Source organism: Phalacrocorax carbo, chromosome 2 (genome assembly GCF_963921805.1).
Source record: "Phalacrocorax carbo chromosome 2, bPhaCar2.1, whole genome shotgun sequence".
In the NCBI taxonomy this organism is placed as follows: Eukaryota; Metazoa; Chordata; class Aves; order Suliformes; family Phalacrocoracidae; genus Phalacrocorax; species Phalacrocorax carbo.
In genome coordinates, this window is record NC_087514.1 from 43,848,325 (window position 1) to 43,875,750 (window position 27,426).

The window sequence follows — 27,426 nt, forward strand, 5'->3', positions numbered from 1 at the left end:
GATATCTGAATCAGTAACAGAAGGTAACCTACTAAATCAAATTCTGAATGCTTCCAGGGGATAACTAACCATCTTTCATTAATATTTCTGGAAAATTCTTACTTTCAAAGATTTTGTAATTTAAAGTTAAATTTCTAATTTAGTAACATCTTTTTATTTTCTAATTTTTTCTTGCTATTAGCAAATGTCTTGGTTTCACTTGTAAGATAATTAGAAGAATCTATGATGAAGTATTAATGGCATCTAACGTTCAGATTAATTATGTTATCTCTGGCCATATAATATTACATTAAAAATTTTGTTCTGATAAGAAAGAATACTGTAATGTTATGTTTTATGTTGGAGAGATTATTTCACTGGAAAAGGTAGAAGTATCTTTAAAATTAATTGCAAGTCCCAGATAGAAACTGCAATGCAGTAGTCAGAATTTGATAATCTTATTCCAATAGCTAATAGTCAATTCATGTTACGAGCCTGTTCTCTGTATTTTGTACCTCTTTAAAACAACATGTAATTTATATTATATAAATATTTATGATGTTCTGTAGACTTCCTGATGTGAATCACTTGCTTGTTGAAATTTTTGAATATCTTTGACAGAAGGGCCATTTTTTCCATCTTACTTTGTTAGAATTTCTGTGGTTGGTTGTCCTTCCAATTAGTTGTCATTTTTCCTTTGCGTTAAGAGCCTGGCTGTTGAATGTAAAATAAGTCAATTAGTAGGGACTTTTAGCTTCTCACGGCTAATTTTTTTTTTCCTTTCCCCAGAGGATAGTTGAGATGCTCTCTAGCAGGCTGCTAACTGCATTCTGTTCTTTTGTCAATACAAGGTTTGTCTTACTAAAATAAAATAAATCCTTATTAATGTGTGAGTTCAAGAATAAATGCTGCTTGACACTGGATCTCCTCTCCTCGGTGCTTTCCAATTTATGATCCGTAGAGTGAGTGGCTTAAACACTTAGGAGAATACTTTGAGCAAAGAGAATATTAACTTTATTTTCAGGTTTCTGAAACTGGATTAAAACAAGTGTCTATAAACTTCTCTAAGTGATTAAAGAAATTGTAGTTTTGAAGATGTATTTTGCTGAAGATGGTCCAGTTGTTTCAGCTGCTGAAGTTTGACCTTGTTTTGAGAAACTCTTCATAGACTGGTCCACAGGTGTAGGAAGAGCGGTGCTTTTACCTCTTGCTCTATCCCTGTGCCTCCCATATGCCCTGCCCTCCGTAAGCGAAGGATGCAATCCGGGTGTTGGCAGATGTTCTCAGGTGCCTGCCTTCTCTGGTGAAATGGTGCTGGGCTAAATAGGAGTGTTCGATAAACTAAAACTAGGTGCCAGCTATACCAGAGCAATGTATTAGATGCAAAATAAGCAGGAGATACCGAGGCCAGCTCTGAATTTAACAGTGTGTGCGCCAAAAAAACCCCATGGAAGTAAATGGGCTGAAGCAGAGCTTAGCTCTAAGGCAGCTATGCTGCTTTGCAGAACCTGAGCTGTACCCCAAGATACCTGTTTGATCTATTGGTTTGTCATAAAGCCTCTGAAAGAAATGATCATGTACTTAAATACTTAGGATAAATGAAATTATATGCATATTTAGAATATTAATAAAAATTACGTTGTGTAAGCATTTGTTACCATAAAGAGTAGTCATTTGAATATGCATGTAAAAAATGGGATTTGTTTTCTTTCTCTGATAACTGTATACTTAGGTGTTATAGCAAAGAACTTCTGTGACCCGTTCAGTTTTATAGCCTCGTTTGCTTTTTTAGTGAAATTGCTTTTTTATAAATAATAATTGAAATTATAACTTTATTGGTATTTTTTAAAATAACACCTTTAGCTTATTAAAGACAGCTGAAGTACATCATCTACTGTGTTTAATTTTCTTTTTTTTCTTTAATGGAAGAATTTATCAAGCGTTGAATACAAAGTAATAAATAGTGGATGAGGAAATCACTAAACTTTTAAGATTGTGAAGGATGGGGAAATATTGTGGAGAAGTACCACTGTGTGCTATCCTGTTCTGTAGGCATCTCTTTTTAGGTGCAGCTGGAGACAGGATGGTAGATGGGTGCTTGGTCTGATCCACTACAACTGTCTCTGTGGTCTCCTTTTATGATGAGTTTTTAACAAAGTGATATTTGATTTAATACCTTAACTTGAAAGTTAGGGAAAGGATAAAAGTCCTGTTCAGTTTAATATCTTTTCTGTGTAGCTTTAAATGTAAATTGTTCCTATTAAAAATAAGCCACTGTAATAATTTTCTATTGTCTAGGGGGAAAAAAAAACCCAAACCGTCCGTGCTTGAGAAGAGACCTGAATTTTTTTGTGTTCCATACCACCAAATGCCCCTGAGAAATATGGGGATGGGACGTTTCTGGAAATTAGGATACTTCTAGATGCTTAAACAAGGATTTAGATACCTAGTTCAGGACATGTTAGTGGGAAAGACTGAGCCTTATTGGATTTTCCCTCCTTTCCTTGACCTGTTTTTAGTCATTTTTGCAATATATGCTTATCCCAATAATATAGTGTATGGATTTAGAAGCGTAATGGCAGCTTTATGAGGGTTTAGAGAGAGGTTTTTGGAAAACTGAACTGTCAGTGAGTGATGCTGATCTTGCTAGGCTTTCTCTGTAGGCAGTGGAGAGAGTTGGCCTTTCTAGAGAGCAAATCAAAGCAGGAGCTAGATTTAGCCACTTTGAATTCCTCTTTACAATGGAAGGGTGTATATGTTCTTGCTAGGCTAAAGTTAAATGTTGTGATTGCCCTTTTTAATAAAGACTTTTGAATTTATTCTTTATAAAATCATCATTAAACATACCCTGTGTGTGAAAGGCAAATTCAAATATTTTAAAATGCTGAGGCAAATAATTCAAGGCTTATCACAGAAAATACTGTGTGTGTCTGGAAAACTCTTTCAAAAGCATATGAAAATGATCTCTGTATTTTTTGGCAACAATGGTAGCTTTCACACCACAGTTCTGTTTGGTTCGGTCCTTTGGTAGAAAGCCTGTGAATATAATTAAAAAGAACAACACGTGTTTAGTAGGAGCTTATATCCAAAATATGGAAGACAAACTCCAGAGACTTGATGCAGTAGCTTAAGAAGTTATTGTCTACCTCATGCAGAAGAGTTGGCAAAAATAAATCGTAAAGTCTGCATTTTCATCATGTCTTCACTGCCAGTTTAAGCAGATGCTGGCCTTGAAGGACCTAAGTGTCATATTTTCCATTTGCTGGGTTGAGGAGGGTGTCGGGGAGTGGAAGGCTGTACTGCAAGAGAAGGTCAAAGCAGAGAGTGGGAGCTGATAGCATTTCCAACTGGTTCAGGAGAAATCATCAAAAATATTTTACCACTGCTTTAAATCAGTTACTATTTCTGGATAAAGAGTGTTTATGGTTTTTTTTCCAGATGGACCTTCAACTGATAAAGATTCTGAAGAAAAGAAAAAGGAGCCTGCATCTTCCTCACAAAACAGCCCTGAAGCAAGAGAAGAAAGGTAATTAATTCTTCATTGTTATACAAATAATCTCACTCAGTATAAATGAACATTAAAGTGTTTGGTTCAAATTTGTGAGTAGAGACAGCTTCCACATTCTTTTCTGAAATGCTTAGAGTTAAACAAGACAATGGTGTGTTGTTAGGGAATTAAATCCTGCTGCTCCTGACATTAAATAAAAGATGAACGCCACAGGTCAAGGTATGGCCAGAGTAGTTATTGTTTGTTCCATCTGTCTCATCTGTCAAATAGTTCTTCCTCTCTTAATACTAGCAGTGAGCTTTGAGAACTGTAAAAGAAGTCACAGTCACAGCTTTGTGGTAATTGCATATGTTAGAGGTTTAGAATACTTCTGTGGTCTGTTAGCTTTTACATTTAATAAACAATCTCACTCTGCACTTTTTTTGGTAAAAACAAAGTATATGTTATTGGAAAAATGAGCCCATGTTAATGACACTGTAGGAGCTGAAGAACATTTGCAAAATAGTATCTGCAAGCCCATTTCTTCTATGCGTTTCTGGTTTTAATGACTCTGTTTCTGGCAGCCATTTTCAAATTGAAATTCAACCTCCAACAGTTTGTCCTGATGCAAGCTGAAAACTTTTTGGTTTACAGTTTGCAAAACTACATTAATTGTTTGTTTGCGACCATGGTACCATTTCATTACAGTAAGCAGACTGAATGCAATGCATTCACTGCAGTCCAGATGTTAGTGTGATGTATCCTTACTGGTTTTTTAAGTAAAGTTCCATGGAGGGGAAAAAAAAAGACTTAAAGTTAATGTATAGAAGTGAGAATTAAAACTTACAGGTCACATAATGGAATGAAATACCTGCTGTCTCTCTGTTGCGTGGAATACCCTGGTGAATATTCTAAAGACACTTAAAATTTCATTGACTCTAGACCTATAAGTAGCTTTAAAAAGGTGGCCTGTGTTCTTTTTCTGGAATACCATGAAATGGATAAAGCAAAAGACCTGTGTTTTGCCCTGGAACAAATTTATTTGAAGAGGAGAGGAAAAAACATTAACACTATTTTTCTTTTTGTCTTTTTTTAGCAGTTCAAGTAGCAATTCCAGCAGCAGGAAGGAGGAGGGTAGTGCTCCCTCAAATTCTTTCATCCCTTCGTTTCCCCGGGCTCCAAGCACTTCAGATTCTGTACGAGTGAAATGTAGAGAAATGCTCTCTGCAGCTCTCAGAACAGGAGGTGAGCTTTGTAGACTACATTTTCAAGTCTGTTTCCTTCTTCCCTTCAGTCCTATTTTTCTCCTGCCCCATAGGGTAGAATAAACCCTGTTTATGTCTGTTTGTATGTATGCACCCACAGGTCAGTTCATCCAGGTTGTAAGTAATGAGTAACTTTGACAGCATGGGAACGTATTGAAACACATTTTTGTTGCTGATGATACAGGGCATTTTGCGGCTTCTGTTTGTCTGATATCTTGCCTACAGTGGAACTTTTTTCAGGAAGGTTAATGCCTCCTTAATGCCTCATGTAAATCTTTCTGTGGAAGCTGCTATTGTTTTGTCATATCTCTGAGAGTGCCCCTGTATATATGCCTACCTTTCTTACACCAGAGGTCCTGTGGGCCTTCAGATTTTGTTTTCTGAAGGCTGCCTTTCTGTTTTGATTTAATCTTGAAATTTCATGGAGATACTCGCAATGAGAGTCTTGCATTGCTCTGTTTCCATGTCTTTTGGACATCTCTAAATTTCTTGACTGGTTTGGGTTTCTTTCTTTTCTCCCCCCTCACGTACACTTGGGTGTCTTTAAACTGACAAATTGAATAATATGCTAGATAAGGAGCAAATTAAGTTGGACTCCTGAGAATTACCTGAATTTTTTCTTGTAGGTGTTCTTTTCTACCAGAACTTATGACCCAGCTCCTGTTCCTCTGTTCTTAGCTTAGTGTAACCTGACCCAGTGTAAGCAGAGTTCTGAGTCATCCGTTTTTACCCTCTTCAGTTTATTCTCTTTTAATTCACATAAACTCAGATACAGACAGTAATCAAAGCTGACTAAAGACCATGAATTTGTGGTCCTCTAGATATGTAGTTCATAGGCTTCTAAAATAATTTGTGACCAGAAAGTTGCATATAGCATCTTAGTTTCCATAATTCTATGTAGTCTTTAATTTTAGCTTGTTTTCCAAGAACTGTTTTTGCTATGTTACTTTATACAGTACGTATAAGCTGATCACTCATGGGTTGAATGCCAGTCTTGAAATAAAGTTTTTTTCTGGTTTTATGGCCTTCTGTGTGAGATTGAAGGAGGAATGGTGTTTGGATTACTCACTGAAGTACACCCTTGTTAAAATGAGAAGGAGGAAAACACATACTGTATCTAATTTGTCCTCAGCTATCTTGGAAAGGCAGCTGTCTTTATGAGTAAGGCTTTTGGTCAGAAATGGTAAACAGTTATCTTGAGACATTTTAGGTCAAGTGTTATGTTGTCTTCAAGATCGCTGTGGTTTGTTTCTTCTAATTTACATGTTTTATGACACAGCTCTGCAACTTTTAAAAATGTCTAATGTTGTTTCTGTTACTTAATTGCTATGTTTCTAATAATCTTTCTCTTGCGTGCATGCAAAATCAATTGCTTATGCTTGTATTGAGTGGACTGAATGAATTGATGAAACAATAGAAAACATTTTCTTTTCATAATAGTCTATTCTAAGCACAGATATGCTGTGGAGATGGGTATTTGCCAAGCCTATTAGAATATTTAAAATTTTTCTATATAGCAAAATGGTTTTTTTGTTACTACTTGTGTTTGCAACTAGATGTCAGAATTTTTGTTTTCTTTTGTGAAAGATTTAGGGTTGTTCTACTTTTTTAAACTTCTGTTGCTCTTCATTTCACTTATTTTTGTTCTTCCAAGTAGTATGTTAACAAAGTTTTGAAAGGATAAGTATACGGTGAATTAAACTTTCCTATACAAAAGGAATATTCACCGCAGCTGTTTCATAATTTGCTGAGTTTCGGAGTTACAAATGGGCTCCCGGGGATATAAAACATTAATGAGATTGTCAGGTTGCTAATATTTTAATACTTGTTTTCCTCAGATGATTACATTGCTATTGGTGCTGATGAGGAAGAGCTGGGTTCTCAGATTGAAGAAGATATCCTTTGTTGTACATCTATGTGCTCTAGAACAAGAGTATTTTGTAAAAGCATTGCTAATGTTAAAATTAATTAGCTTGATCTATATATTGAATATTTTAAAATTTCATTTAAAACAAAAATAGCAAACTGTGTTCAACACATCAGTGCAGAAATTTAGTGTTTAAAAAACCAGCATAACCTAAATGATTTGCCTCAAAACATGTAGGAATGTGTGTAGGTGAGTGTGTGTGGGTTTTTTTCAGTTCAGTACATTTTCCTTGCAGCAGCAATATTGTATCTTACTGGAGCATTCTGACATAAAATGCTGGGCTCTTCTATTTTATTATTTATGTTTATATTTATTTTTTAATTTTAAAAATATTTTCTTGTTAATGGTTTTAATCTTTTTCTAATATCTTGATTTCATTTTCTACAAGTTTTTTTGTAAATGAATTTGGGATTTTCAGAAGGGTTGTTCTGGTAGCAGTGTTTGAATAGTTACAGAGCAGAGGCCTGGGCTTCTTTTTGTTTTAGGGTTGGCTTGTTTGGGGTTTTTTTGGGGGTGGGGTGGGGTGTGTGTGTGTGTGGCTGTATTCTTAAGCATAGAAATAGTCTAAGCTTCATGATTCTAACTTGCTAATGTCCTTCAGTAATAGAGTCAGCCACCATTCCTGTTAAGGAATTTCCTGTTTCTTTTGCAAACCTGTTTTAAAATTCTGTTAGTGAACTGCCAGTGTTTAAATATTTGGTTTAGAAATCAATTACTCCTCAGAATGAGGTCAAGGAACTGGACATAAATTTACAGGTGACTTTTCACAATTTCAGTTGAGATCCTACTACCCAAAAATTCACGTTTCACTGACCATGTGCTAAACTAGGATTAAGCTTTGGAAGGATGTTAAGCCTGCTGTGTTGAACAGGAACGTAGCTGTCGGTTGGGGTGGGGGGGAGGACTTGAGCAAGAGTGAAGTACATTGCTTTAGAAAAGTTGCCCCCTAAAATGAATACTTTATAGTGCTGTGTTTTACTTGTTAATATTTTGTTCCTTAAATCCAAAGCACCTATTTTTCAAGAATTAAAAAACACTGATATGAAATACAAAAATAGGGTACGAAGTAGAATAGCGAATCTCAAGGATGCAAAGAATCCTAATCTAAGGAAAAATGTGTTATGTGGGAACATTCCTCCTGACAAGTTTGCCAAAATGACAGCAGAGGTGAGTAAAGCATAGGTCTGTAACTGTTTCCCTCTTGGACTTACATCCTGGCCTGTATTAGCCATAAATATAATTCATGTAAGCTCCCTGCACTTTTGAAAGACTGTGGCTTGTTTGTGGCTTGCACAGTCTGAATTACAGGGCTGTGCTGGGGCGGAGGGAATGAAAGTGTGGTGTGTCTTGATGGTTCCTAAATATCTGATTTTGCCTGCAAGCCAGAAGGCAGGTAAGCTGTTGCGTGTAAATTTCCTGAAAGATGGTGTGGTGTATGATTTTTAAAAGGCCACATGATATATCAGTGATAGTTTAAGTTTGGGAAGATGTAAATTTCTGGCTAGTGCCTCCAAGCTGCTTACCCATTCTGGATATGTAAGTGTTAGCTTGTCTTTGTTCTTCAGATGCTAACCTATGCAAGGTATAGCACTGTGGTTTCAAAGATCAGTCCCTCTCCTGTTGGCATTTTCAGCATTTATTTGAAGCTTATCTCAGATTTGACAGAATATTTCAAGTGATTTTGAAGGAAACTCTCCACAATAAAGAGAAAAAGCCATAAACTATAGGGGAAAGAAGTTAGGAGAATTTTCCTTTAAATCAAATTAAACACGTTATTGAAAGAACATTTTGGACACTAGAATAGAAATTCCCATTTAGATGCTCACTGTCTCTACAAATCAAAATAAATCTAGAAAGTCAAATGAAAAATTAGCTTTTCTGGGAGAGAAAAACAAAAGCACAGTTAACATCTGATTTCAGTTTTGTAGTTCTGCTTTGTACGTGTTTGATTCTATCCCCCCAAATCTGAGGTATAAAGGAGTATCTTGGAGACTGAAAGAAATTATGTTTATGATCAAGTAATGAAAAATCATGATTAGCTTTACTCTAGAGGAAAGGTTTTTGTTTGTTGTTTTTCTCTCCTAAAGCTTTAAGTAAAGGTTAGCGCAAACAGGCTGATAAAGGAATGCGTAAAGAAAAGTAGCTTGTATCTTCAGTGCGTGTTTTGAGGTTTTTTAAGAAATTTTGATTTCTAAAATTTCTAAATTTTGAGTTCTACATGTGTGCATGTACATATGCACAGGCATACATACATTTTGTGTTGTCCAGTGCTGATTCTTTGTTTTAATTCATGTCTTGGATTAAAATTTTAGTGACTAAAACACCCCTTAGTGTTAAGATTACTTCTAAAGTGAAACAGCATTAATACAATATTTGCACTCAGGGTCCACATGGGATGTGGAGTAAAACTTTATTGAAGAAAAATGGAACGACTTGATTACTGGACATCTGTATGCTAGAACTGTTTTAAAGGAAAAAGAAAATCGGTGAATCTGAGCTCTTCAGTTAGTGTTTTGAAACTAAGTGTGTATGACTTCTGGTAACATATGGTAAATTATGGCACTAATGTCTTTCTCAATACAAATACGGAAATAGTCAAAATAGCGTACGTTTTTCCTATACTTACCTTCTGTAGGTCAATGAGATAATTTTGCAAGGATCTAACCAAGGGAGAGGATCTTTTTCTTCCTTTCTAGAGAACTTTTAAGTCCTCTTCTACCTTGTCTCTCCTACATTTCTGAACTTCAGAAATACATTTGCATAGAAATGTTTGTGGGTGTTTGATATTGTAATTTTTACTGATTTTTTTCCAGCTGTGTAGAGGAAAAAAGAGAACATTTTTAAGTTTTTGTAGCTTCTGTGCTGTGAGACATCCCAACTGAAGTCTTGTAAAATCAAAAATGCGTAGAATTACTTTGCCCTTCAATAGAGTTGTTCATGGATTCTAAATCAAAAATTGTATGTACTTGCACGGTGGTAACTTGTTTGAAACAAAAGCTCTCTAGTAAACTCTCTCTGCTCTTTGTCCATAACAGGAAATGGCAAGTGATGAGCTGAAAGAAATGCGCAAAAATCTGACCAAAGAAGCTATCAGAGAGCACCAGATGGCTAAAACAGGAGGTACCCAAACTGATCTGTTTACATGTGGCAAGTGCAAAAAGAAGAACTGTACATACACCCAGGTATGTGGTTAATTTGACTCTTTGTTTTCCTTTTTCAAAGCGTAAGTCCTATATAAAGATTGTCAGGGAAAAAGGTTTTCATGACAAAATGAACTTTTAACAAAATGCTAACAAATTACAAAATATATGAAGATAGATCTGCTTAGGTGTGCTTACATAATGAACGTTTATTGTATTGATTTACCAAAGATTTTATGCAAATCCAAGCTGTGTATCTGTATGGTGTGAAATGTCAGTTTCTTTGCAATGCTGAGTTTTTGCTAATTCTTCTTATTACTTCTTAATAATATGGCTTTATGTGGAGGAGAGCTAATTTACTGTTTGTAATGTGTGTAAATTTTACTTTACTGAAGGAATAAATAGCAGAAGACAATGACAGATACATAGAAAATATGTATATATACACACATATATTTTTAAAAAAATATATAATATGCTATTTGATTAACACTAGACCCTGATTTACAATCATTTCTGCAACATTTTTCTATTCCAATTAGGAAATATGTGCAAGAAGGGCTTTAATTTGTTTAGCAGTGCTTCAGGGCATGTCATTTTGATCATAGGATCAGCTGCATTTATTTAATATTGTATATCACATGCTTTAAGAAGAAAACTGTTTTTCAATCACGAGAATTTTAAGCCTTTGCATCATTAAATATATGTAAAGCTGTACTGAACATGTAGTTTTACTGCAGAATCTCTTCTTAGGAGTATGTACACAGTTTCAATGCTGCAATTGATATTTTAGTGCTATTACATCTGTCAAAACAGACGTTTAAGATGGTGTTATAGTCTAGACCAAAAAACAGTTTCAACTGATACGGAAAGTTAGCTTGTATTTTCTTCCAAACATGTTTCCTTGATGTTAAACTTCGGTTGTAAACCTTCACATTGAACACGTACTAATGAAAACTGGAGATACTAATTTTCCTTTTCCGCTCTGGCTCTTGCCTTTGCCAAAGGTTCAAACCCGCAGTGCTGATGAACCCATGACAACGTTTGTTGTCTGTAATGAATGTGGAAACAGATGGAAGGTAAGACTGTTAGACTGCTCTGCATATTTCATAGCAGACAGACAGGCTCTGTGCTTAATTTTGGTTTACAGTAAATGACAAATGAGTTTCTGTTGACTTTTGGTTATTTCTTAGCCTAAATACTGTTACAAGTTGATAGTACAAAACAGCTTTAGGTTAGAATAGTATATTTGACTGAAGGTGTGAGATCACGCAAGTAGGGCGGTGACAAAGGGGGAGAGAAGTCAGGACATTGACTTAGTCCTTGTGGCATTTAGTGCCATACAAAGCAGTGGCAAGCCAGTCACTCTTTCTTAATCCAAAGATATTCTAACTGCTTTTAATTTCTGCTTCGATGAGTGGAATAAGCCTTTTCAGACCTTTTGTTGTTGTTTTTTTCTGGGTTTTTTGCTACTCTGAAAAGAAGGGGGGGGGGATAAAAAAAAGAGATGACTGCTGCCATATTCCTGTGTCAGGATAAGTGTAGGGCAGTGATAACTCAATTTAAGTATATATATTTTTTAAGTTCAGGAAATGGGAATTATAAAAGCTTCTGAGGAACACTGGCAGTCCAGTAAAGTGGAGAGAAACTGAAATGAAGGCCCCTAAAATATACAACTTCAGATGTGATAGCATGCAATGTGAAGCATGATACCCTCATTCTATTATTTTTCTGTGTTAAGAATGCTGTAGCTCTGCAGCACCATGTTGCACAACATAAATTAAGATTACTGCCTAAAAAAGAATTCTTCTATGCATCTTGTTTTACACATCTTATTACTGAATGTTGTTCACTCCAAGATACCCAGGTAATTTATAAAGCTTAGAAATTGTTTGATGCAGTACCTGGAAGAGTTAATTTGTCCATAAAACCTTCTGTAGGGTGGTGGTTACAGAAGTGTCCTTATAAAGATGCTTGAGTGAAGAATGGTTACGATATAAGCAAATGCCCAAACTAGTGATTTCCATATCCTAAGTATGGTGTCATATTTCTGTTTCTTCTTGCAAAGATTTAGAAATAAGCTGTACAAAGATCTCATAAAAATTCTTTTCTTTTGACAGTTCTGTTAGAAGAAGAAATTGTCAAGACATCTGGACCAGTATGAAAGAGGATTTTGTAATTAGCTTTAAAAACTAGGCTAAGCAGCTAGCTTCCTGCAAATGAGAGGTTTTTTTGGTTCTTTTTTTCTTTTTTTTTTCTCCAAAGCAGCATACATGCCTGAAGTTAGCCTTTGTTTTGACACAACCATCACTTCCTTAAATGCCTTCCTATAGCTGGTAGTCAGTAGGGCCAGGTTGCTCAATTGTATGGTGAATGTTAAAATATTTTTTCATTTTTATAAGTAAGTTGACATTAAACTTTTACCAATTAAATATTTCGCTAATTGGCTTGGTTTTTTTTTTTCTAACTACATGAATAATGCACTTTTTTGCGGTCTGAAACATACACACTCCTCCCATATGTATTTCCCTCTCCACATTTGTTCAGTTTTAAGAATGGAATTTGTTTCTTGCTGCTGGGTTCACTAGTTTTGCAAAGAGAAAAGGTATTTAACTTCATCTGATTACATTAAACTGAGTTCTTAACTAAATCACAATTTAGTTAACTCTCTAGTTTGTACATACTGTTTCTGAATTAGGACAAAATTTGTGATCATGGGGTTTGGAAATTTATTAGTGGATATGATGACCTCTTTTGCAGTGGTTGGTTAAGCTTGTTTATGTAACCAGCTTTGATCAAGGCAATATATTTTATTGCCCAAAGCGTGTATTTTACATTCTATCAGTAAATATTATTTGTAGGAATGTCTTAAAATTGTCGGTTAAATCTGATTTGAGTGTTAAGTTTATTTAATGTGCTTGACAACCATGTTTGCTTTAGACTTTGTAAATAAGAAAAGGCATCGTGTTGTAGGCTGTCTTAACACCAGCTAACCAATTCATTACGATATAAACTGGCTGGGGAGGTAATATTAAATTCACTTCATATAAATGATGTTAATTTTCTTCATGAATTGAATTTTGAGATGTAGAGTATCTGATGTCAATCATGGACCTGCAGGTGAGAGTAAATTATTAAAGTTATGGTCTATTCCATATATGGAATGGGATAAACACTGCTTGGTTAGAGCCTGCTTTTTAACAGTGTACATGTTTAGAAGTATTTTCAAATGCACTTTCAAGGAAAAATATGTCAACATCTTTAGAAGAAATTCTTTCATTACGCCTAAGTTTATATTATTTAATTTATCAACGCCTGGTGCTGAGCAGTCCTATCCTGGAAATGTATAAAGGATCCGGGGCGGGGGGCGTAAAGGATGGGGAGAGTGTGTGCGGTTCCTGGAGAATAAATTCCTTGACTGTAAAGGAAAACCAAGATTTTCCATGTTGAATATTTTTTGTGTGATGGTGGCAATCATAACAAACGAGTTGGAAATAGTACGATGACACTTGAGCTTTGCTAGACAAGAAGTGTTTAGTAAATACTTATACAGCAAGCTTTGCCAGTCAGCTTGTGCAAGGAAGGAGAAGGGACTTTTCTGCTAAAGGAAAAATAATTAAAACAGAAAAAGTTTAGTTACAAACATTTTTTTAGGCAGAAAATTGTTCATTTGAAGTTTCTCGCATAACTTCATATGAAAACATTTTAAACTTGATATAGTAGATATTAATGCCTGAATTCAGGAAACATCCTTCTTTCTGCTAACAGAATGGGTTTATTTTTAGCCTGTGTGTAGGTCCTTTGGCAGGATTGCTTTTTGAGAGTTACTTAAAGATGCGTAATTAAACACCCACCACCCCTTTCCCCCCAGTTAAGACAGCAACAAACTAATGACAGATGTTTAATGTCAATTGCAGTGCTTGTTTGGAGACCTCTGTACTGGAACAAGTCCAAAAAATTATGTTAAAAATGATTGCAAACGGGGTGCCAAGTAGACCTAAATTTCCACCACTTTGCAGCATATATACAGGGCAGGCACAGTTTGGTTTGCATAGCCACCTTCATGCTGCGTGCCCTTTAATCTTTATGGCTGGTTGTGATACTTAGGAGAATTACCTTTTGAGAAAATATAGTAATTGTCTTTCTGTACTTACCAAATTGTATCTGGACTTCGTTAAAAGAACCTAATGCTACCTTATGGCTGGGCAACAACCTTCACCCTTTCTCTCTTCTGTCCCTCATGTAAAAAGAACAGTTTTTCTTGCAGTGAAAGATGAAGTCCAAGAACTAGATCCAAAAAAAGATCATAGTTGCCTAAATTGTATTCATGCTTCATTTTGGTTACCCAGATCCAAAAATAAAACAGCCCAGCAGTGAGCTTTGGGTGCACCTCTGTACAGCAGGTGCTTCGGTTTTCCCAGTTGTCTGAAGTTGTCCTCCTCTAGTGGAGAAGATGCAAAATCCAAAGGGTGTATAGGAGAAGAATGTAGAGGTGGGGCTGGGACCGTACTTCATTTCCCCAGCTGGCTGGCTTATCAGCTGAGCTACAGTGATGCTACGACTGACACAGTTCCTCCAGTATTTTATGGAGTGAAACACGACAGTAGAACTGGTGATGAATCTTTTCCCATCCAAGAATAGCAGGTTTGTTTGTTATCGTTATGGATATTTGAATCCTCTCAGACAAAAGAGAGACTGCAGCGTAGTTGCCCTACGAGTTAAGTTAGTTTTTACACTAATCAAGTAGAGAAAAAGAGGATGCCATGTTTCTTTTGAAGTGAGCGTCCGTGAGATCTTCAAGGATGCCACCTTTCTTCTCTAAGGAAGGCTAGAGGCTTCCTCTGCTCAGAGAACACAGCTTCCCGTTTCTTTATTGGAAGGCATTTCATCATATATAATTCTGTTAATTTGCTCAGGAGAAAGTGTGGGTTTTCAGATATCTTGTACTAAATGATTCTTTTTGACTAGCACTGAGCAGAAGGTAAATATCTGCTCAATGATCTTGGCTTCTGTGGATCCCACTTTGAAACCTGGTTGCGCTTTCCAAGCATTGCGAAGGAAGGGCAGAGCTCAGGATTCCACTTGTCGTCACATATGCAAATTTTAAATGAAATTTATAACCCATACCAACTTAGGTAGAACTTCAGTTCATCAACATGAAGTCTTCATTCTGAAAAAAGTGGTTGTGTTACCTTTCAAACGCATGCCTTTTGAAATAGATCATTAGTAGTCATTTGTATAAATAAACCCAAGTTTCACCTCTGTAAGTACAATTTCTTACAGTTATGTATGAGCTTCTGTTTCACTAGATCATCACTAATCTTGAATTATAATTTTAAAAGGTTTGGGGTTAATTTGTTTACAACACTAGTATAGAAATCATTCAATGATACTGATACCTTTCAGGAAAGGAGATGTGTTCTTAAGTACTGTGTAGAGCAAATTGGTTTAAAAATAACTTCATGTTGTGATAGTCTTTCTCATCACTTTCTCTTTTTCAGATATTTCTAATCAGAAAGTGCATAAATACATGATGTTTTTGTGATAGATAAGTTTTAATCTTCATACATTGAGCCTTTCAGGATATATGTATATATAAAAATAAAAAAAAAAGAAGAAAAACATTTTTTCTTCATTTGTATTGTGCTAATGACTTTGGAATTTAAAGGTCAGTGTAAAGCACAATATGTTGGCTGAAGGAGGCCATGCAATTTTAATACTGCGTAGCAGGCTGGTGAGAGGAGCAGTCTTTAACAGTGTGAATGTTCTGTGGGAGCTACTGGTTTGTGAAGTGCAGACATTGAAGAAAGAATAGCAGTGGACTGGAAAGTTGTTACGGCTTAATGATATCCTGCAGTTAGATAAATGCCAAGACAGACTATTTTCAAGCTAGGATAAATTGATTTTGTGATAATTTCTTACTTGATGAATTATAAATAATATCTTGTGTCAATATGATTATTTTCTCCTGCTGTTCACGTAACAGCTTGTCTATAGTAACTTTTCCTTTTCAGTGCCGCTCACTTGTGCCTTGAGAGAAGTTTGTGCCTAATAAGCAAGTATATAATAATGAAATGTAGTTAAAAACCTGTCTTCTGTGCAGGTCAGCTTTTGTTTTCCTCTTTTTCCTGCACCCTCCTCCCCCACCCCCCCCACCCCCCCCCCCCTTCAGTTAAATCCAGCATTAAACAGTCTCAAAATAACAAGATATTTAGGGGAGTGAATTGTTTGTCTGGGGTTTTAAAAGAGATACTCTCAGGGTATCTAGGGACCAGCGTTCTGCTGGTGGTGTTAGGCGTAAGCTTAAACCTAAAACACAACATTAAAATTTGATACGATTTTTCAGGCAAGATGCGCATTGCAAATGTCAATGTGTTGTAAGACAGAAGCAAAATGAAAATTGCCTAGAGAATTTTCATTGCTTAGAAGCTGTGGCACATGGAAAATAAGCTTAGAAATTAATATTTTCATTTTTTAATAATCTGGTATTAACCATAGAACTGCTGAAACCAATATAGTTTTCTCTCCCTTCTAATTTCCTTGCATCATTTTCTTTTTCTTGCAGCATAATAGACTATATTGTTTGATATAAAGTACGAGTGTTTGGACTGTCTTCCAGCTCTTAATGAGGTATCTTTGCAAGGAAGAGAGGTAGCTTAAAAGAAGTGAAATGCTCCATTTCATGAAATGACACGCTTTGAACTTTTTTCATGTGTGCTTCTGATCTTTCCAGCAAGCTGAATCTGACCTAGTTAAACTTACTTTGTCACCTTACTAGAGCTTTAGAGCACTCTTACCTGCCCTGGTTAAGACAAGGACAGCATTGTCAGTTTGGCTGCAAGCTCCCCATGAATGCTGCCTTACCGATACATCTAGTTTGCTTTGTTAAAGTTGCTACCTATCATGTACTACTCTATGTAGACTGAAGATTGTATCAATAGTGCTTTGGATATCTTTACTACAAATTCAGCTGAGATAACAAAAGTTGCTATGTTCAGTGGTAACCACTACCTGGATTGTGTTTCAAATAGTGATGTATCGAACAGCTTCCTCTTAACTTAGTCATCCAGTGTTGTGCTATATAGAGGGCAAAAGCACTTTGTTTTGCTGTCTCTCTAAGTTTTTTGGTTTACTTTTTTGTGCTAACAGGTTGAATAGTGTTTTGTTTATAGAAGGAGATGATGGAAACTGGTCCATAGCTATTGTTAGCTTACCATGTATCAGGTCTTTTCCTGTGGTGCTCTGTAATGAAAAATCTCATCATTTGTTTAATAATGTAAATGCAGTAAGGGGAGAATGTGTCTCCTGCCGAGTGCATTGAGGAAACAATTACACTGACTTCCTAAATTCTGCCTTGTTCCCATTTCCTTTTTTCAGAGAAGGTCCCCATTTTGTGCTTTTCATAGTGCAGGAATTAAGCAAAGAATAGGTTTTAGAAAGGCTACAGTAAATGTCACTGAACGATACCTGTCTGGTTCTTTCCTTCTGGTGTGTTTTTCTTTCTATTCCCTGTATGTACTTTTTCCTACCAATATGTGTCATTTGGTTCATTTAATTAAATGTACAGGAAAAATAAAATTCAATGGAAATCCACTATAAACTCCAAAGTTTAATATAGTGGAATTGTACAGATCTACAAATAGATTATGCGGATTCAGCTTACTTTCTTCCTAGTACTTCCTGTGATTTTGAGATATGATCAGAAATCAAGTGTGATGCTTTGGGGATACTGTAAATGAGCATGGTTTATTGGGGATAGAGCTGTTACTTTTCTTTCAGACAGTCTGAAATAGTGCTGTATCAGGACAGAATAGTTGCACCTTCCTTCTGTTGTCAATGAAACGTGTGTGTATCTGTAATAGAAACCTTACAAGATCTGTCAGGTAACGGGAGAATTTAATATGTACAAAACCAAGACGGTTGATACTGCCATCCTCTCAGGAGCGAACAAGAGAAAGGGTTTTGACATCTACCTACCGAGGGAAGAGAAGGACATGTGAGAATTCTTGTGCTTTATTTTGGAATTTAAATGCCCGGACTTATTCCTCTTAAGTAAATAATTTAACTTTATAAACATCAACAATATGAACTTAAAAATGCTTTCAGCAGACTCTTGTAGTAAAATAACAATTCTTCAGCAAAAGATTATTATAGGCAGCATTATTTCAACTCTTAGCTTTCATCGCAAGATTGCCATACTGATTACCATTAACATTTCTTATACGCATTAAATATACCAAGACCAGTGGAGTGTCTCTGTGCCAGGTATGATTTGTACAATATGTGAAACTTAGTCTGGCATAACCCAGATATCGATAGTACTGTTTGTACTTCGGTCACAGTGTGAGTGGGGCAACTGGTTTCACTTTCAAGAAAATCCTAACACTCCGCTTAAAATTAAAATCTAGTTTTCATGCTCAGTTGGCATTTGTACCTCAGACATACATTTAACAGGTTTGCGTCTGAGTTGCGTGCTGCGTTTGAAAAAAATACTGCATTTTTTGAACACCACCACTTTCTTTTCATTCTCTTTTGCAAAGTGACACTGAATTTGATCAGAAGCTGTAGTTAGCCGATTGCGTCGGAGCCTTGTGCGGGTTTAAAACATTCAGTCTGTAGTAAAACTTGCCTGAGTTATTTTCAGGTAAATATCTGATTAATTCTAAATTCCCTGTGGATTGGTGTAGCCCAGAGTTCCGTTTGTTTTAAAATAAATACATTTAAGAAAAAAACCCTATGCTTCAATGGATTTTTCAGATAAGGACCGAAGCAAGTCCTTATAAATAGCAGAGTTCATAAACCGTGGGTAGGAGTCTCTGTGCATTAAAGTATAAATTTGAAGCTGTGCATCATCGAAGGTGTGTTGTGAGGGTTCCAGCATATTTCGGTTAATAACTTCTCTCACTCTGGAGTCCAGACTGACCTGCATATTAAAATAGAAAGTCACACAATTAGTAGTGGTGAATAGTACATGTGGGGTTTTTAGGTTTGATTTATTGGTTGAAAAAGCAGTCTTTCTCGAACTGTTTCAGCTGGTGTCCTTCAAGACTATAAAAACTGCTAAATAGGCAAAAAATGACCGAGTTGAAATTTGGAAGTAGTAATGTCTTGAGCATGGATAGAGAAATTTTCTCGCTGAGGCTGCCTTACTTTGAACGAGGCTGCCTGCAGTCCCGTTACTACTGAAACCTGAGAGACCGGCGGACTCTTTCCAGACCAACTTCCTGCTCCGTAGTAGAGAGGATTTGTAATTTTCTGTGACGGTTCGTTTCCTTGGGAGTTACTGCTGTTGTAGAGAGACTGAATTTGGAGTAAGCAGTATGACGCAGACGGAAATTGTAACCTGGGAAGCTGTTGCTTAATCAAATTCCTATTAAAAAGCAGGGTGAATTGATGCGAGCCACAGGTATTGCTATGTAACGATTCCATGCAACATACAAGTAATGTTATGGGGTTTTTCTGCAAGGCTCTAGTGTCTAGGGATTTATTAGTGTTCCTGGAATAGACTGACTAGATTTAGACAGCATTTTTGTAAGTATAGCTTGCACCACAAACAATTAAGTTTGAGTTTTGCAAGGATATTGGAAGGCTTAAAATTCTTGGCAGGATTATAATCAAACTGAACTGAGGTGTCTTTGAAACTTGACATTTGCTAACAGCAAAGTGACAAGTAGTTTTGAAAATTTTCAGGAAGTTGGTGTGTTTGTTCTGTGCCATCTTTTGTCAGCTGCTCTTTGAGCAATTGTGCTTTGCAAATAACACTTTATTTGTGGTTACTGTGCTTTTGGAGAGATGCACACACCTCCTTCCTAGTGCAAAGAAGAAACAAACTGATTTTTCCAACAAATAAAATTTAAGTTGAGCAAGAATGAAGTAATCATCTGCATATTTGTGCTTCAAACTAAAGACTTCACATCAGCATGCCAGGGTAGCATAGGAGGAGCTTTCTTACAGCAGTGAAAGTAGTGTTGATCATCTCGCCTCAATGATGGGCCTGCCCTTTTCTCCTAAATCTCTACTTGACGGCGGTGGAATGTGTGTGGTGGGGAAGTAGTTCTCCCTGACTATTGTAGCTTTAAACACGTTAGAAGTAACTGTGCAAAGCAGCATCAAAGAGTGTGTTGGGGAAAGTAATATACCTCTTTTGGAGAAAGGATAGAAATATAATCTTCATAAATCAATCTTGCTTTTTCTTCAATGACACTTTTGTTGGATTCTTGTTTTAGTTCCTCACAGGCCATCCAGAAAAGCATGTTTTCCTCACTGAATTCTGTTCGTAGAAATTCACGAAAAGCATTTCTGCCAGCTGGAGTAAGCATCAACTTGTCAAATGATTGAGCCCAGGCATTTACTTCTTCAAGAGTAGGAGCAGGGCTTGAGGAGAAAGGAGAGGACAAGAGAGAAATGAATGATTGTTACTTCGTTGTTTGCAGCTGGCAGGAGGCATCTGCTATCAAGATGGAACAAAATCACAAGGTTCATGGGGCTCTAATTCCTCACCGGAACTACCCAAGTGCAAACTCTAGTAAACATATTCATAAGAAGCACTTTGAAAGCGCGCTTATCAAAAGCTTAGATGCAGATGGTTGCCAGTGCTTTGATGCAGAAATTGCAGTTTACTACTGAAAGTAATTGCAACAAAGTCCCTCTGCAACAGCTAAGTGGTTTTTTTCTGTACCTAATAGTCCTTGTTGAATCATTGTTTAAAATTGAATGAAAATACGTAGAAAGAAGCAATGATTCAACCCCCTTAAAAGGTACCCTCCTATCTATTACAGTCTTACCAGTGCTCCTACCTGTCTGAGCAATTCTGAAGAGACAGTTGGCTGACTCTTGGGAGGACCTGAGCTCCTCTCTATATTATTTTTGTAAGGCTGAGCTTCACTACATAGTTGCTGGGTGGGAACAGGATGTATTTAAAAATTATTTCAATAAAAAGGGAGACTGTGTTTATAATGCTGTTTTCGATCTGCCATGTTAAGTGGCAATGTGGTTACATGCTGCTTATAAATAAGGTAAAATATTACAGATCAGACTTCTGGTTCCTTAGGAGGTAAGAGATGACTACAAATTCAGCATAAATGCCAAACAATAGTTATTTGTACATTTTGGGTAATTCACTTTAATTATTGAGTATCGTTTGTTGGGTTTGTTTCCTTCTAGCTTGATAGAACACTTAGTAAAGACCATACCTTTCCTCACAGTTGGGAATACCCTCTCCTTGGAGTTCATGAGATGTTCTCCTTGCTCTCTCTTCCTCTTGATTTCTAACAGTAAGACTGCAAGGTAGGAAACAAAATTTTGGTCAACTTTATAAAGGAAAAGGCTGAATGTACACCAAATGCTTTTCCTCCAATATTTTAAGAATCAGCTAAAATCACAGAAACGAACAGTAGATACGTTACCTACAGTTACTCTCTGACATTAGTTTTACAGTTGTATTAACCTGGCAAACTTTAATGTAGCTGAACGCTGTTCAATATTGTATCACATAGACTTTCTGTACAGGAATAGTAGATACATAGGCTATCTCGAGTTGGATGGGACCATAAGGACCATGGAGTCCAACTCACAATATATATGTGTACACGAGGGGGTGTGTGTGTATATATATGGGATATGTATTTATACATGAGTACCCTTTATCACATACCAAATCTATTTTCCACTGATGCTTATTACACTGTGTATGTTTGATGCAGTGTTTTTACTTAAGTTAGACTAGATGTACTGGGTTTATGTGAGTTAGGTTTCAAGGTTGGTTGGTTCGGTTCTGGTTTTCGTGTTTTGTTTTGGTTTTTTTTTCTCCTTGCCTATTTTTTATATCCATAGGGCACGATGAGGGCCAAGACTCTGGTTTAGAATGGTGATACCAGGTTACAAGAAAGCTGGATTTCAGAAGATGCAGCACAAGTTTTAAGCAAGCTAGACGTATTTGTGTGATGGTGGAAGTGTAAGCATCTTTCAGAGTTCAGATGTAGATATAGCCAGATTGTGTGGTAATCGTTTGCAACTTGAAGAAGGTGCTGGTATATGCCTCAAAATGTTAGGCCTGAGGCAAAAAGAGCAGATAAACCATTGCTGAATATAATTTTGAGTATGTTGACTGGAAAAGAGTATTAGCTTGTTTGTAAATTCAAGAAGAAAAAATGTTTGCTGCCATCACTAGTGATCACTGAGAGTTTTTCACGCCCCCTAGCAGGGTAGCTGTCAGCTCTTGCTGCTTTTCTCAAATGTTAGTTTGAATAACTGTCTTTTTAAACCAGTTTTTAAAAATTTCTTTTGTAGTTGCAGATGATTCTTTTTCTTTTGAGACAGAATTTGAGAATATGCATATTTTCTTTTAGGGGACTACGTTCCAATTCATAGGCTGTCATAGTTCAGTGAGAAATATGTGTGCATGTGCATACACACTCATACATTCATGTATCTGTGAAGCTGCCTAAAATTTGTCAAGAGGAAAAGGTCCCAGTGAATTATAGCCCATAACTTATATGAAACGGGTCCTCCAGCTGAAGTAAAGCAATACAGTTATAACTTCTAGGAAAGTATCAAATTCAGGTTCTTGATTTGTATCATACTTTTCTTTAATACTAATGTTATAACAGTTTTGTGGCCTTAATTCTTAACAAAAAGCCTTGCTAGAGATAAATGAGATTAAACGAGCTGATTTTTCTTCCCTTTCTTCCTTCTAAACTCATGGCTTAGTCTTATTTGCAACCTTACTATTTACTGGTTATCTCCTGCTCTTGCTCTTTCCAGTGTTAGTCCATAATCTGCAGAGACTTTCTTGGAGGATTGGAGTATTGAAACATTTTAAGCCTTGAGGAGTGGCTGGAGGTTGGCAATAGAGATGCTTTTCTCTTTGCCAAGGCAGTCAGAGCATTGAAGCGGTATGGAAGCTTTCCTGTTGCTAAGCTGGAGAGCAGTTCCTGCAAGCGCAGTTTTTTTTCTACAGCATCTGAACCATACATTCAAACCAATGAACTATTTCAGTTCACCTTTCCAGGAAAAAAAGAAAGTAATGTTAGTTCGCTATTCTTTTGGAGTGTATAGGTCTCAGTCCTTTACTAATCTTTTTACTGGTGATTCTGGCCTTTTAAAGATATGAACAGTGATAAATGATGTATTCCTCACACACAGACAAGAAGTGATGTGCTTGTCAGAGTTACTTTTGGACTGAGGGGAACCGACAGATCCAACAGAAAGGATTACAGTCTTAATAGGATAATGCATTAAAGGGGAAAAAGACAAAAGTAGTAACAAGTTTCCCTAAAAGAACATGACATGCCTCAGAAAATGGCTCGCAAGCAGGCTCTTTTCCTAGAAATGTGTACAGGTAAACAAACCCAAAAGACTAGTGCAATACTGCATCTTCTCAGGATCTGGAAGAGTAACAGGCTGGAGGCTTGAGTTTTGGCCGTAGGAATGAACACAGGCTCTGTGAGCATCCAGCCAAGAGACTCATTTCACCATTTCTTCATTCTAAATCTACTATTAAGAGTATGCTGAATTGTGGACGTTCAGCAACTCAGCTGCATGACTCCATAGACTTATTTTTATTCCTATTCATAATTTTTCTGTTCAAAGTGCTTGAGCTATTTTGAGGAAAGGCCCTATGAATAGGGAATATAAATAGCTTAATTACGGCTTGTTTTGAGTTCCTTGCTACTAGAAAACAATTGTTTTCAAAAGAAATCGGAAATTATTTTAAAGCTAAAACAAGCTGCTCTGTTTTGGAGCCTGTACTGGTTTCCCAGATGGTTCTGAAATGCAAATAGGAATTTTAAGAATCATGAAATTTGGGTATTTTCAAACACCCTATTGAATTGTTTGAATAATGAGGTGTGCAGAAAATGAGCATCCTAGAAAATATCAGGTAAAATGGCAAAAAGCACTTGATCAACGATTTAAAAAGTAAAATGCACATTTTATGTACTCTGACTTAGTAGATAAATGTCCTAATTCTGTCCTTTTATGGAAAGATGTGTGCTTGTGTTAACATGCAGCTCTAAGACTGAGCCACTTGTGAGTGCAGTGGACAACTGTTCAGGCGACACTGAAATTTGTATGGGATGCTTTAACATAGATGCTATTCTGCAAGCTAGCAAACTCTGATCCCGTACAGGCACAGTGCTTACTGTTTCTTTAAACTCTACCTTTGTTCACCTCTAAGCGCCTGCTGGAAAGCTTGGCAGGATCAGAGTCTTGGCGTCTTGCAAAAAATCCAGGCAGCCTTTTGTCCTTGCAAAATATTCACTGTTTTGCATTAAAGAGGGCAGAATTGGGTATCTGGCTTCTGGTGAGCTGAGTACTGATAGCAAAGGAATGATCAGCCTGCTCTTCCCTTGCTTTCTAATGGTGTTCTCCAAAGCATTTGCTACCAGCTGCTGCTGGGGAAAAAAAATAATGGTGGAATAGATTCCTAGCCTGGGCTGTAGTAAGGTATTTACGGCTTTTTCCCTTTACCTCAGTGCCAGGTTTGCTGGAGTGTTTGTGTGGTGGGTAGTGCGTTTGTAAGAAGCCCTCAGCTTGCTGTCTGTTTTGGTTGAACTCCTATGGCTGTTTAAGAGTTCCTATTTTATTTCAGTGCAACTTCTGGTCTCATTAATTAACACTTGGCCCCAAACAGATGCAGGACTTTTCAGTATGGGAAACTTTCCTTTAGTTTCGAATAAAATCACTTGGATCTGGAGGAGCTGGTAAGCAAGACAGTGAACACATAATTAATTTAAGGAATCAAATTATTCCTTTTTTGCTTTGCTCCCCTGATAAATTTTCCTCCTTAACACCTTGTAATGGGAGTTTTTCTGAATTATTTTCTGCTTAACTCCTCATCTCCAGCAAATACCCACAATGCTTAAAGCCTCTGATCCCAAGGATTAACTTCATATAAATTGCAGGTGCCATGAGTTGGCAATGAAAATTAACAAAAACAGATCAGTTGCCTTCAAAAGAACAGTGCTGGGCACCTGGTTATGAGTTTCCTGACCTACAAATTTTTCCACTTCTCCAAACTCTGTTTAACACAGTATGGGCTGCCGTATGTCTCAGTCCTAAATCTAGAGCTGTTATGTATTCTCATATTGCTTTCAGTTTTTAGTGGAAGCCCTGGTAAAGCTCAAGGCTGAGGAGGAACAGACCTTCCATTACACAGTATTGACAAAAGTACAACAAAGATACTGTACAGAGATTTTTTTTTTTTTAAAATCTTATTTCAATGGCAGGGGAAAAAAAGTAAACTGGCATTGTGTCTAGTACTAGAGCACAGTCATCTCTTCTAGTCCCAGACTTGCAGAATTAGCCAGGTGGTTTGTTTGGCTTATGCTGTCCTATGCACTGGCTATTACCTTCCTCCCTCCCCTGCTATTCTGTTCCCCAGAGGCATGATTGAGAGGGGTTACCAGGAGCAGCTGCAGCAACAGCACCAACAAAAGCAGCAGGCATTGGACCCTCGATTTCCTGTGCTGTGCTGAGCCTGTGCAGCACCGGCGGTCTCCTGGGTCGTAGACATCTGCCGTTTGCGCATCTCCATCCGCTCCGATCCCATGGGCTGCAAGAGAGCAAGAGAAGGGGGAGTAAACATTTATCTCTTTATGTTATTTCCTCTTATTTGCTTTAAAAGTCTTACCCAGAACTGCTGAAGGCCACAGCTCCAAAGGAACTGAAAAGCTCAATGCTGGTGTTTTCCCCACCGAAGCTCTTATGCATTGACTCCTTTGGAAAATTCACTCATTTTATTTAAGTGCTGTGATGGAAGCCAAGCGGCTAATGAATTCTGCACATGGGTAGGAATACAAAGAGAGCAGTGATGGAGAGAGCAAAAGGTGGAAGTGAGGGGTCTCAGAGAGCTGCAGCTCTTAGGACAGTGGTATGTAAGCCTAGGAGTTGAAAAGGGTTTCCTGAGGTTTTTACTTCAAGGTCAGCCCTAAGAAAAGGTTACAGACTTGAGGTAGTGGGAGCCCCCTTCTCTGCTTCCCTCCCTTCTCTGCTTCCCTCCCTTCTCTGCTTCCCTCCCTTCTCTGCTTCCCTCCCTTCTCTGCTTCCCTCCCTTCTCTGCTTCCCTCCCTTCTCTGCTTCCCTCCCTTCTCTGCTTCCCTCCCTTCTCTGCTTCCCTCCCTTCTCTGCTTCCCTCCCTTCTCTGCTTCCCTCCCTTCTCTGCTTCCCTCCCTTCTCTGCTTCCCTCCCTTCTCTGCTTCCCTCCCTTCTCTGCTTCCCTCCTGTTGGTTAGCCAACGTGCAGGCTTAGCAATGCTTGAGTGAGACACCTGAGCACTTGAAAATCTGGCCTTTGGTGAGTGTTGAGGATTCCAAACCCGCTGGTTGCCCTGTAGCAAAGTGGAAGGGCCAACGTTTAGCTGTCTGTTATAGGTCTGACTGCCACAGTTTTTTAAAATGTTTTTCTCTCAAGAAGGAATCAAGTGCTTCTTTGAAGATTAATTACTTACGGAGAGAACACATGATTGTACAGCTTTAAGATTTAACAGGCAGGGTTTTTGGTTGCCTCCCCCAGCTGAAGACAACAGGAAACAATTTTTGGTGGAAGCAGTAGTTGTGGTTTTACCACTGGGCTAGGAAACCTTTTTGGAGCCTGATTTCTGCAGATTGTGCAGAGGAGTGGTGCTAATGAAAGGACAAGTCCCCTTGAAGTCCCTGTCCCTTTCTGACCTGTCTCTCTGAGCATTAAACTTGCTCTACAGCACCTATAAAGCTCTCCCTATTATGCTGAGGGCTGTGCCATACCTCAGTGACAGATGTTTTTTACAGATGAAATGCCAGCTTGTACAAAGAGGAGTACGTCTTTCTGCATTTTGATTGTATTTGATTTCTTGTTACATAACTAGTCACCCTCCTGTGTCACAAGATCACTTTGTGTGTAGATTTTTTCAGGTTGCTAAACCTTCTTTTGAGGCCACGACAATTGTAGCGGAACTAAAATTAGCTGCTACAGGTTTTGAGTTCTTTGTTTCAAGTCTGATAATAAATTATCAATTAAAAAAAAAAAATCTGTTGAGCTGAATACCGGAGGGTTAAAAGTTGCCTTCCTTTCTAAAACGTTTAGCTGGGTTTAGGAAGTACTATTGTAACTTGGGGGAGAATGCAGAGACGATGTCACAGACTCCACAGAAGTGTCAGGAGAAGAAAGGAGATTATTTTAGCAGAGTGCAGCATTAAATGTGCTGGATTTTTTTCTGCTGAATTTGTTTTTCTCTTACAGAGCTTAATAGTTTTTGTTTTTTTGAGAACCACCCACTCTCCCAAGAGAAAAATGCACAACATGCTGAGCAGAAGATGCAACTGTTTTGTAGCAGGAATAAAATATAAGAATAGTGCAGATAGCAATTATAACCCGTTTTGTAACCCAGTAGATCTAATCTGACACGCAATACATAAATGCCCAGAAATAGAAAATCAGAAGACCACCATAGCTTCCAAAAACCCACAACCTTTCTCGTTTCAAAATGTGGAAGAACAAATGTGAAGTGTAGTATGCATTTGTAGATTCAGGTTTCTTTCCTTCATAGGAATAGAATGAACCCCTCAGTACGGATTTCCTTCCAGACACCTATCTTTTCCTAAAATAAAGCATCTTCATATGTTTTAGATTATTAGATTATGAGAGTAGATG

At 37.3% G+C, this 27,426-nt stretch overlaps 2 protein-coding genes across 4 annotated transcripts in view; one reads left to right on the plus strand and one right to left on the minus strand.

The window, feature by feature from the left end:
- LOC104053655 (lysophospholipase 1) overlaps positions 1–11,289 on the plus strand; it is a 47,277-nt gene extending 35,988 nt beyond the window's left edge. For both annotated transcript variants that reach the window (XM_064442719.1, XM_064442720.1), the window contains 6 exons: positions 3,418–3,505; positions 4,563–4,711; positions 6,570–6,626; positions 7,671–7,825; positions 9,694–9,840; positions 10,806–11,289. In XM_064442719.1, the coding sequence (XP_064298789.1) occupies positions 3,418–3,505; positions 4,563–4,711; positions 6,570–6,626; positions 7,671–7,825; positions 9,694–9,840; positions 10,806–10,955 (746 nt within the window). In that variant the 3' untranslated portion in view covers positions 10,956–11,289. The remainder of the gene's footprint in view (positions 1–3,417; positions 3,506–4,562; positions 4,712–6,569; positions 6,627–7,670; positions 7,826–9,693; positions 9,841–10,805) is intronic.
- Positions 11,290–17,639: 6,350 nt separating this feature from the next.
- Positions 17,640–27,426, minus strand: part of RGS20 (regulator of G protein signaling 20) — a 41,870-nt gene continuing 32,083 nt past the window's right edge. For both annotated transcript variants that reach the window (XM_064442722.1, XM_064442723.1), the window contains 4 exons: positions 25,203–25,351; positions 20,991–21,077; positions 19,938–20,172; positions 17,640–18,721 (listed from right to left, as the gene is read on the minus strand). In XM_064442722.1, coding sequence (XP_064298792.1) covers positions 18,533–18,721; positions 19,938–20,172; positions 20,991–21,077; positions 25,203–25,351 — 660 coding nt within the window. In that variant the 3' untranslated portion in view covers positions 17,640–18,532. The remainder of the gene's footprint in view (positions 18,722–19,937; positions 20,173–20,990; positions 21,078–25,202; positions 25,352–27,426) is intronic.